General features: G+C 56.8%; 1 protein-coding gene across 1 annotated transcript in view; it reads right to left on the minus strand.

Annotated features, from left to right (window-relative positions):
• Positions 1–12221, minus strand: part of MROH1 (maestro heat like repeat family member 1) — a 140099-nt gene that overhangs the window by 54229 nt on the left and 73649 nt on the right. Inside the window, 4 exon segments of the mRNA XM_073680090.1 lie at positions 2057–2222; positions 6518–6672; positions 6756–6908; positions 9259–9371. Coding sequence (XP_073536191.1) covers positions 2057–2222; positions 6518–6672; positions 6756–6908; positions 9259–9371 — 587 coding nt within the window.

Consider the following 12221-nt stretch of genomic DNA (forward strand, 5'->3'; position numbering starts at 1 on the left):
GACCTCCCTCCTGACAACATGTGTACAGTGTGATATCAGCTATAGGGGGTTGTCACCCACACACTGTATACACCCTATATACCCCGACCCCCCTCCTGACAACCTGTGTACAGTGTGATATCAGCTATAGGGGGTTGTCACTCACACACTGTATACACCCTATATACCCCGACCCCCCTCCTGACAACCTGTGCACAGTGTGATATCAGCTATAGGGGGTTGTCACTCACACACTGTATACACCCTATATACCCCGACCCCCCTCCTGACAACCTGTGCACAGTGTGATATCAGCTATAGGGGGTTGTCACCCGCACACTGTATACACCCTATATACCCCGACCCTCCTCCTGACAACCTGTGTACAGTGTGATATCAGCTATAGGGGGCTGTCACCCACACACTGTATACACCCTATATACCCCGACCCCCCTCCTGACAACCTGTGTACAGTGTGATATCAGCTATAGGGGGTTGTCACCCACACACTGTATACACCCTATATACCCCGACCCCCCTCCTGACAACCTGTGCACAGTGTGATATCAGCTATAGGTGGTTGTCACCCGCACACTGTATACACCCTATATACCCCGACCCCCCTCCTGACAACTGTGTACAGTGTGATATCAGCTATAGGGGGTTGTCACCCACACACTGTATACACCCTATATACCCCGACCTCCCTCCTGACAACATGTGTACAGTGTGATATCAGCTATAGGGGGTTGTCACCCGCACATTGTATACACCCTATATACCCCGACCCTCCTCCTGACAACCTGTGTACAGTGTGATATCAGCTATAGGGGGTTGTCACACACACACTGTATACACCCTATATACCCCGACCCCCCTCCTGACAACATGTGTACAGTGTGATATCAGCTATAGGGGGTTGTCACACACACACTGTATACATCCTATATACCCCAACCCCCCTCCTGACAACCTGTGTACAGTGTGATATCAGTTATAGGGGGTTGTCACCCACACACTGTATACACCCTATATACCCCAACCCCCCTCCTGACAACCTGTGTACAGTGTGATATCAGCTATAGGGGGTTGTCACTCACACACTGTATACACCCTATATACCCCGACCCCCCTCCTGACAACCTGTGTACAGTGTGATATCAGCTATAGGGAATTGTCACCCACACACTGTATACACCCTATATACCCTGACCCCCCTCCTGACAACCTGTGTACAGTGTGATATCAGCTATAGGGGGTTGTCACTCACACACTGTATACACCCTATATACCCCGACCCTCCTCCTGACAACCTGTGTACAGTGTGATATCAGCTATAGGGGGTTGTCACCCGCACACTGTATACACCCTATATACCCCGACCCTCCTCCTGACAACCTGTGTACAGTGTGATATCAGCTATAGGGGGTTGTCACCCGCACACTGTATACACCCTATATACCCCGACCCTCCTCCTGACAACCTGTGTACAGTGTGATATCAGCTATAGGGGGTTGTCACTCACACACTGTATACACCCTATATACCCCGACCTCCCTCCTGACAACATGTGTACAGTGTGATATCAGCTATAGGGGGTTGTCACCCGCACACTGTATACACCCTATATACCCCGACCCTCCTCCTGACAACCTGTGTACAGTGTGATATCAGCTATAGGGGGTTGTCACCCACACACTGTATACACCCTATATACCCTGACCCCCCCTCCTGACAACCTGTGCACAGTGTGATATCAGCTATAGGGGGTTGTCACCCGCACACTGTATACACCCTATATACCCCAACCGCCCGCCTGACAACCTGTGTACAGTGTGATATCAGCTATAAGGGGTTATCAGCAGGGGTTTCGGGGTATATAGGGTGTATACAGTGTGTGGGTGACAACCCCCTATAGTTGATATCACACTGTACACAGGTTGTCAGGAGGAGGGTCGGGGTATATAGGGTGTATACAGTGTGCGGGTGACAACCCCCTATAGTTGATATCACATGTTGTCAGGGTCGGCACCCTTGTTGTCCACGGGGTCACATGTCCGGTCAGGGCTGTACTCACCGCGAGCGGCAGGAGGGTGGCCACCCGGCTGGAGGCGGAGCTCAGCAGCGACGTCTTGCACTCCTTGTAGGGGACGTCACCCGTTATTTTTCCCAAAAGAATATTAAGAACCTGAGATGTGAGCGGAGGATCCGAGGACAGCGCCCACCACAGGCTGCAAACATCACTGCAAGAGACCGGCGCAGGACAGTGGGGGCATTAGTGCTGGAAAGTCATAGGGTGAGGGGTCAACAGGAGGATGGAGAGGGCAGAAAAGATGGGGGGGGGGGCAGAGAACAAGGAGGGGGAGATAGGAGGAAGCCAGAGAACAAGGAGGGTGGGGGGAAGGTGGTGGCCAGAGAACAAGGAGGGGGAGATAGGAGGGAGCCAGAGAACAAGGAGGAGGGGATAGGAGGGGCCAGAGAACAAGGAGGGGGAGATAGGAGGAAGCCAGAGAACAAGGAGGAGGGGATAGGAGGGGCCAGAGAACAAGGAGGGGGGGATAGGTGGTGGCCAGAGAACAAGGAGGGGGGGATAGCAGGGAGCCAGAGAACAAGGAGGAGGGGATAGGAGGGGCCAGAGAACAAGGAGGAGGGGATAGGAGGGGCCAGAGAACAAGGAGGAGGGGATAGGAGGGGCCAGAGAACAAGGAGGAGGGGATAGGTGGTGGCCAGAGAACAAGGAGGGGGGGATAGGTGGTGGCCAGAGAACAAGGAGGGGGGGATAGGTGGTGGCCAGAGAACAAGGAGGAGGGGATAGGAGGGGCCAGAGAACAAGGAGGGGGGGATAGGTGGTGGCCAGAGAACAAGGAGGGGGGGATAGGTGGTGGCCAGAGAACAAGGAGGGGGGGATAGGTGGTGGCCAGAGAACAAGGAGGAGAGAATAGGAGAGGCCAGAGAACAAGGAGGGGGCCAGAGAACAAGGAGGAGAAGATAGGAGGGGGCCAGAGAACAAGGAGGAGAAGATAGGAGGGGGCCAGAGAACAAGGAGGAGAAGATAGGAGGGGGCCAGAGAACAAGGAGGGGAAGATAGGAGGGGGCCAGAGAACAAGGAGGGGAAGATAGGAGGGGGCCAGAGAACAAGGAGGGGAAGATAGGAGGGGGCCAGAGAACAAGGAGGGGAAGATAGGAGGGGGCCAGAGAACAAGGAGGGGAAGATAGGAGGGGGCCAGAGAACAAGGAGGGGAAGATAGGAGGGGGCCAGAGAACAAGGAGGGGAAGATAGGAGGGGCCAGAGAACAAGGAGGGGAAGATAGGAGGGGCCAGAGAACAAGGAGGGGAAGATAGGAGGGGCCAGAGTACAAGGAGGGGAAGATAGGAGGGGCCAGAGAACAAGGAGCAAGGAGGTGGAGGAATAGGAGGGGGGAATAGGAGTGGCCAGAAAACAAGGAGGGGGGAATAGGAGGGGCCCAGAGAACAAGGAGGGGGAGAATAGGAGGGGGCCAGAGAACAAGGAGGGGGAGAATAGGAGGGGGCCAGAGAACAAGGAGGGGGAGAATAGGAGGGGGCCAGAGAACAAGGAGGGGGAGAATAGGAGGGGGCCAGAGAACAAGGAGGGGAGAATAGGAGGGGGCTAGAGAACAAGGAGGGGGGAATAGGAGGGGGCCAGAGAACAAGGAGGGGGGAATAGGAGGGGGCCAGAGAACAAGGAGGGGGGAATAGGAGGGGGCCAGAGAACAAGGAGGGGGGAATAGGAGGGGGCCAGAGAACAAGGAGGGGGGAATAGGAGGGGGCCAGAGAACAAGGAGGGGGGAATAGGAGGGGGCCAGAGAACAAGGAGGTGGCCAGAGAACTAGGAGGGGGCCAGAGAACAAGGAGGTGGCTAGAGAACTAGGAGGAGGGGGGGGGGGACAGGAGGGGGCCAGAAAACAAGGAGGGGGGGAATAGGAGGGGGCCAGAGAACAGGAGGGGGCCAGAGAACAAGGAGGAGGGGGCCAGAGAACAAGGAGGAGGGGGCCAGAGAACAAGGAGGAGGGGGCCAGGAGTGGCCAGAGAGGACGGGGGAAGAGAATCAGAGGACGGGGGAAGAGAATCAGAGGACGGGGGAAGAGAATCAGAGGACGGGGGAAGAGAATCAGAGGACGGGGGAAGAGAATCAGAGGACGGGGGAAGAGAATCAGAGGACGGGGGAAGAGAATCAGAGGACGGGGGAAGAGAATCAGAGGACGGGGGAAGAGAATCAGAAGACGGGGGAAGAGAATCAGAAGACGGGGGAAGAGAATCAGAAAACGGGGGGGAAGAGAATCAGAAAACGGGGGGGAAGAGAATCAGAAAACGGGGGGGAAGAGAATCAGAGGACGGGGGGGGAAGAGAATCAGAAAACGGGGGGGAAGAGAATCAGAGGACGGGGGGGGAAGAGAATCAGAGGACGGGGGGGGAAGAGAATCAGAGGACGGGGGGGGAAGAGAATCAGAGGACGGGGGGGGAAGAGAATCAGAGGACGGGGGGGGAGAGAATCAGAGGACGGGGGGGGAAGAGAATCAGAGGACGGGGGGGGGGAAGAGAATCAGAGGACGGGGGGGGGGGAAGAGAATCAGAGGACGGGGGGGGGGGAAGAGAATCAGAGGACGGGGGGGGGGGAAGAGAATCAGAGGACGGGGGGGGGGAAGAGAATCAGAGGACGGGGGGGAGAGAATCAGAGGACGGGGGGGGAGAGAATCAGAGGACGGGGGGGGGAAGAGAATCAGAGGACGGGGGGGGGGAAGAGAATCAGAGGACGGGGGGGGGGAAGAGAATCAGAGGACGGGGGGGGGGAAGAGAATCAGAGGACGGGGGGGGGGGGGAAGAGAATCAGAGGACGGGGGGGGGAAGAGAATCAGAGGACGGGGGGGGAAGAGAATCAGAGGACGGGGGGGAAGAGAATCAGAAAACGGGGGGGAAGAGAATCAGAAAACGGGGGGGAAGAGAATCAGAAAACGGGGGGGAAGAGAATCAGAAAACGGGGGGGAAGAGAATCAGAAAACGGGGGGGGGAAGAGAATCAGAAAACGGGGGGGGGAAGAGAATCAGAAAACGGGGGGGGGAAGAGAATCAGAAAACGGGGGGGGGGGAAGAGAATCAGAAAACGGGGGGGGGGGGGGAAGAGAATCAGAAAACGGGGGGGGGGGAAGAGAATCAGAAAACGGGGGGGGGGGAAGAGAATCAGAAAACGGGGGGGGAAGAGAATCAGAAAACGGGGGGGAAGAGAATCAGAGGACGGGGGGGAAGAGAATCAGAGGACGGGGGGGAAGAGAATCAGAGGACGGGGGGGAAGAGAATCAGAGGACGGGGGGGAAGAGAATCAGAGGACGGGGGGGAAGAGAATCAGAGGACGGGGGGGGAAGAGAATCAGAGGACGGGGGGGGAAGAGAATCAGAGGACGGGGGGGGAAGAGAATCAGAGGACGGGGGGGGAAGAGAATCAGAGGACGGGGGGGGAAGAGAATCAGAGGACGGGGGGGGAAGAGAATCAGAGGACGGGGGGGGGGAAGAGAATCAGAGGACGGGGGGGGGAAGAGAATCAGAGGACGGGGGGGGAAGAGAATCAGAGGACGGGGGGGGAGAGAATCAGAGGACGGGGGGGGAGAGAATCAGAGGACGGGGGGGGAGAGAATCAGAGGACGGGGGGGGAGAGAATCAGAGGACGGGGGGGGGAAGAGAATCAGAGGACGGGGGGGGGAAGAGAATCAGAGGACGGGGGGGGGGAAGAGAATCAGAGGACGGGGGGGGGGGAAGAGAATCAGAGGACGGGGGGGGAAGAGAATCAGAGGACGGGGGGGGAAGAGAATCAGAGGACGGGGGGGGAGAGAATCAGAGGACGGGGGGGGGAAGAGAATCAGAGGACGGGGGGGGGGAAGAGAATCAGAGGACGGGGGGGGGGAAGAGAATCAGAGGACGGGGGGGGGAAGAGAATCAGAGGACGGGGGGGGAAGAGAATCAGAGGACGGGGGGGGGAAGAGAATCAGAGGACGGGGGGGAAGAGAATCAGAGGACGGGGGGGAAGAGAATCAGAGGACGGGGGGGAAGAGAATCAGAGGACGGGGGGGGAAGAGAATCAGAGGACGGGGGGGGAAGAGAATCAGAGGACGGGGGGGAAGAGAATCAGAGGACGGGGGGGAAGAGAATCAGAGGACGGGGGGGAAGAGAATCAGAGGACGGGGGGAAGAGAATCAGAGGACGGGGGGAAGAGAATCAGAGGACGGGGGGAAGAGAATCAGAGGACGGGGGGGAAGAGAATCAGAGGACGGGGGGGGAAGAGAATCAGAGGACGGGGGGGAAGAGAATCAGAGGACGGGGGGGAAGAGAATCAGAGGACGGGGGGAAGAGAATCAGAGGACGGGGGGGAAGAGAATCAGAGGACGGGGGGGAAGAGAATCAGAGGACGGGGGGGAAGAGAATCAGAGGACGGGGGGGAAGAGAATCAGAGGACGGGGGAAGAGAATCAGAGGACACTTCTACATATTTGGTTTCTTGTGATGCCTGTAGATGGGTTGAGTCGGCCATTACCTGTCGTACGGTACAGGGCAGGACATAAGGCTGGACACCACGGCCTTCACATGTTGTGTGGCCAGTATATACACCGTCTGTACCGCTGCCTTCCTGACGTGCTCTTCGGGGGTCTCCTCCAGCTGCTCCTGAACACGCAGAATTATCTCCGGGACCTTGGAGGAAAAGCGTCAGTCTCCTGTAAGTAGACCACGCCGGGTAGGTGTTGGGGCGGCCGCCTCCGCAGCACTGATCCTACCTTGGACAGCAGGATGGTTCCCCGATCCTTCAGCAGAGAATTGATCATCACGGTGGCCGCTCTGGAGCAATTGGCATCAGGATCGGAGAGGCCCTCGAAGGTGGTGAAGAGGAGACTGGTGAGCTGCTCCGGGGGAAGATGCTTCCCGATGATCTGAGGAGACACCACCGCATCCGACATAGCAACTGGAAAAGAAGACGGCCCGCGCCGCCCCCCAGCGACAGATGGCCCGCGCCGCCCCCTAGTGATAGACATATGACCAACGACGTCTCCTAGTTACAATAAGACGACTGCTGACCCCTACTCCTAGTGACACAGCCCATGCTGACCCCTCCACCTAGTTACAATGAGCTAATTGCTGAGCCCTCCCCTAGTTACAATGAGCCAATTGCTGAGCCCTCCCCTAGTTACAATGAGCCAATTGCTGAGCCCTCCCCCTAGTGACACCGCCCATGCTGACCCCTTACCTAGTTACAATGAGCCAATTGCTGAGCCCTCCCCTAGTTACAATGAGCCAATTGCTGAGCCCTCCCCCTAGTGACACCGCCCATGCTGACCCCTTACCTAGTTACAATGAGCCTCCCCCAGTGACACAGCCCATGTTGACCCCTCCCCTAGTTACAATAAGCTGATTGTTGACCCCTCCCCTAGTTACAATAAGCTGATTGTTGACCCCTCCCCTAGTTACAATGAGCTGATTGCTGACCCCTTCCCTAGTTACAATGAGCTGATTGCTGACCCCTCCCCCTAGTTACAATGAGCTGATTGCTGACCCCTCCCCTAGTTACAATGAGCCGATTGCTGACCCCTCCCCTAGTTACAATGAGCCGATTGCTGAGCCCTCCCCTAGTTACAATGAGCCGATTGCTGAGCCCTCCCCTAGTTACAATGAGCCGATTGCTGAGCCCTCCCCTAGTTACAATGAGCCGATTGCTGAGCCCTCCCCTAGTAACAATGAGCTGATTGCTGAGCCCTCCTCTAGTTACAATGAGCTGATTGCTGAGCCCTCCCCTAGTAACAATGAGCTGATTGCTGAGCCCTCCCCTAGTAACAATGAGCTGATGGCTGAGCCCTCCCCTAGTAACAATGAGCTGATTGCTGAGCCCTCCCCTAGTAACAATGAGCTGATTGCTGAGCCCTCCCCTAGTAACAATGAGCTGATGGCTGAGCCCTCCCCTAGTAACAATGAGCTGATTGCTGAGCCCTCCCCTAGTAACAATGAGCTGATGGCTGAGCCCTCCCCTAGTAACAATGAGCTGATGGCTGAGCCCTCCTCTAGTTACAATGAGCTGATTGCTGAGCCCTCCCCTAGTAACAATGAGCTGATGGCTGAGCCCTCCCCTAGTAACAATGAGCTGATTGCTGAGCCCTCCCCTAGTTACAATGAGCTGATGGCTGAGCCCTCCCCTAGTAACAATGAGCTGATTGCTGAGCCCTCCCCTAGTTACAATGAGTTGATTGCTGAGCCCTCCCCTAGTAACAATGAGCTGATTGCTGAGCCCTCCCCTAGTAACAATGAGCTGATTGCTGAGCCCTCCCCTAGTTACAATGAGCTGATTGCTGAGCCCTCCCCTAGTAACAATGAGCTGATTGCTGAGCCCTCCCCTAGTTACAATGAGCTGATGGCTGAGCCCTCCCCTAGTAACAATGAGCTGATTGCTGAGCCCTCCCCTAGTAACAATGAGCTGATTGCTGAGCCCTCCCCTAGTTACAATGAGTTGATTGCTGAGCCCTCCCCTAGTTACAATGAGTTGATTGCTGAGCCCTCCCCTAGTAACAATGAGCCGATTGCTGAGCCCTCCCCTAGTTACAATGAGCCGATTGCTGAGCCCTCCCCTAGTTACAATGAGCCGATTGCTGAGCCCTCCCCTAGTAACAATGAGCTGATTGCTGAGCCCTCCCCTAGTAACAATGAGCTGATTGCTGAGCCCTCCCCTAGTTACAATGAGCTGATTGCTGACCCCTCCCCTAGTAACAATGAGCTGATTGCTGAGCCCTCCCCTAGTTACAATGAGCTGATTGCTGACCCCTCCCCTAGTTACAATGAGCTGATTGCTGAGCCCTCCCCTAGTAACAATGAGCTGATGGCTGAGCCCTCCCCTAGTTACAATGAGCTGATTGCTGAGCCCTCCCCTAGTTACAATGAGCTGATTGCTGAGCCCTCCCCTAGTTACAATGAGCTGATTGCTGAGCCCTCCCCTAGTTACAATGAGCTGATTGCTGAGCCCTCCCCTAGTTACAATGAGCTGATTGCTGAGCCCTCCCCTAGTTACAATGAGCTGATTGCTGAGCCCTCCCCTAGTTACAATGAGCTGATTGCTGAGCCCTCCTCTAGTAATGGAGGTGCAGGGTAACCTTGGTCATCAGACTCCGGAGCCGCTCACCACAGGCAGTTTCTGCGGCTCCACAGCTGCCATTCACCATTTACGTGCTGTACTCTTAAATGTCAGTGTGGCCCCTCAGAAGCTGTGGCCCCTGGGACCCCCATGACCCCATCTCTTACCATTGTAATTTCAAAGCAAGTATGGAACAACACATTAGAGTCGGGGTTCAGGAGGCCGCCCCGCAACGTCTGCAGCTTCTCCACCTGCTCATCCTGGTGGTCAGGAGCAAAACCTGAAGATACGAGAAGAAGAGACAAGACACTGAGGGTGAGAGGACGGCGTAGAGGGCGACCCCAATATACAAGATGGAGGACGGCGTAGAGGGTGACCCCAATATACAAGATGGAGGACGGCGTAGAGGGTGACCCCAATATACAAGATGGAGGACGGCGTAGAGGGTGACCCCAATATACAAGATGGAGGACGGCGTAGAGGGTGACCCCAATATACAAGATGGAGGACGGCGTAGAGGGTGACCCCAATATACAAGATGGAGGACGGCGTAGAGGGTGACCCCAATATACAAGATGGAGGACGGCGTAGGGGGTGACCCCAATATACAAGATGGAGGACGGCGTAGGGGGTGACCCCAATATACAAGATGGAGGACGGCGTAGGGGGTGACCCCAATATACAAGATGGAGGACGGCGTAGGGGGTGACCCCAATATACAAGATGGAGGACGGCGTAGGGGGTGACCCCAATATACAAGATGGAGGACGGCACGGGGGCGACCCCAATATACAAGATGGAGGACGGCACGGGGGCGACCCCAATATACAAGATGGAGGACGGCACGGGGGGTGACCCCAATATACAAGATGGAGGACGGCGTAGGGGGTGACCCCAATATACAAGATGGAGGACGGCACGGGGGTGACCCCAATATACAAGATGGAGGACGGCACGGGGGTGACCCCAATATACAAGATGGAGGACGGCACGGGGGTGACCCCAATATACAAGATGGAGGACGGCACGGGGGCGACCCCAATATACAAGATGGAGGACGGTACGGAGAGTGACCCCAATATACAAGATGGAGGACGGCACGGGGGCGACCCCAATATACAAGATGGAGGACGGCACGGGGGGTGACCCCAATATACAAGATGGAGGACGGCACGGGGGGTGACCCCAATATACAAGATGGAGGACGGCACGGGGGTGACCCCAATATACAAGATGGAGGACGGCACGGGGGGTGACCCCAATATACAAGATGGAGGACGGCGTAGGGGGGTGACTCCAATATACAAGATGGAGGACGGCACGGGGGTGACCCCAATATACAAGATGGAGGACGGCGCGGGGGGTGACCCCAATATACAAGATGGAGGACGGCGCGGGGGGTGACCCCAATATACAAGATGGAGGACGGCACGGAGAGTGACCCCAATATACAAGATGGAGGACGGCACGGAGAGTGACCCCAATATACAAGATGGAGGACGGCACGGAGAGTGACCCCAATATACAAGATGGAGGACGGCACGGGGGCGACCCCAATATACAAGATGGAGGACGGCACGGGGGCGACCCCAATATACAAGATGGAGGACGACAAGGGGAGTGACCCCAATATACAAGATGGAGGACGGCAAGGGGAGTGACCCCAATATACAAGATGGAGGACGGCACGGGGGCGACCCCAATATACAAGATGGAGGACGGCACGGGAGCGACCCCAATATACAAGATGGAGGACGGTACGGGGGGTGACTCCAATATACAAGATGGAGGACGGCACGGGGGTGACCCCAATATACAAGATGGAGGACGGCACGGAGAGTGACCCCAATATACAAGATGGAGGACGGCGCGGGGGGTGACCCCAATATACAAGATGGAGGACGGCACGGGGGGTGACTCCAATATACAAGATGGAGGACGGCGCGGGGGGGGGGGGTGACTCCAATATACAAGATGGAGGACGGCGCGGGGGGGTGACCCCAATATACAAGATGGAGGACGGCGCGGGGGGTGACCCCAATATACAAGATGGAGGACGGCGCGGGGGGTGACCCCAATATACAAGATGGAGGACGGCACGGGGGTGACCCCAATATACAAGATGGAGGACGGCACGGAGAGTGACCCCAATATACAAGATGGAGGACGGCGCGGGGGGTGACCCCAATATACAAGATGGAGGACGGCACGGGGGGTGACTCCAATATACAAGATGGAGGACGGCGCGGGGGGGGGGGGGGTGACTCCAATATACAAGATGGAGGACGGCGCGGGGGGGTGACCCCAATATACAAGATGGAGGACGGCGCGGGGGGTGACCCCAATATACAAGATGGAGGACGGCACGGGGGCGACCCCAATATACAAGATGGAGGACGGCAAGGGGGGTGACCCCAATATACAAGATGGAGGACGGCAAGGGGGGGGGGGTGACCCCAATATACAAGATGGAGGACGGCGCGGGGGGTGACCCCAATATACAAGATGGAGGACGGCAAGGGGGGTGACCCCAATATACAAGATGGAGGACGGCAAGGGGGGGGGGTGACCCCAATATACAAGATGGAGGACGGCGCGGGGGGGGGGGGGGTGACTCCAATATACAAGATGGAGGACGGCGCGGGGGGGTGACCCCAATATACAAGATGGAGGACGGCGCGGGGGGTGACCCCAATATACAAGATGGAGGACGGCACGGGGGCGACCCCAATATACAAGATGGAGGACGGCAAGGGGGGTGACCCCAATATACAAGATGGAGGACGGCAAGGGGGGGGGTGACCCCAATATACAAGATGGAGGACGGCAAGGGGGGGTGACCCCAATATACAAGATGGAGGACGGCAAGGGGGGTGACCCCAATATACAAGATGGAGGACGGCAAGAGGGGTGACCCCAATATACAAGATGGAGGACGGCAAGGGGGGTGACCCCAATATACAAGATGGAGGACGGCAAGGGGGGTGACCCCAATATACAAGATGGAGGACGGCAAGGGGGGAGACCCCAATATACAAGATGGAGGACGGCAAGGGGGGAGACCCCAAAATACAAGATGGAGGACGGCAAGGGGGGCGACCCCAATATACAAGATGGAGGACGGCATGGG

Source organism: Phyllobates terribilis, unplaced genomic scaffold (genome assembly GCF_046119375.1).
Source record: "Phyllobates terribilis strain yellow unplaced genomic scaffold, ASM4611937v1 Scaffold_4__5_contigs__length_816908805, whole genome shotgun sequence".
Lineage (NCBI taxonomy): Eukaryota > Metazoa > Chordata > Amphibia > Anura > Dendrobatidae > Phyllobates > Phyllobates terribilis.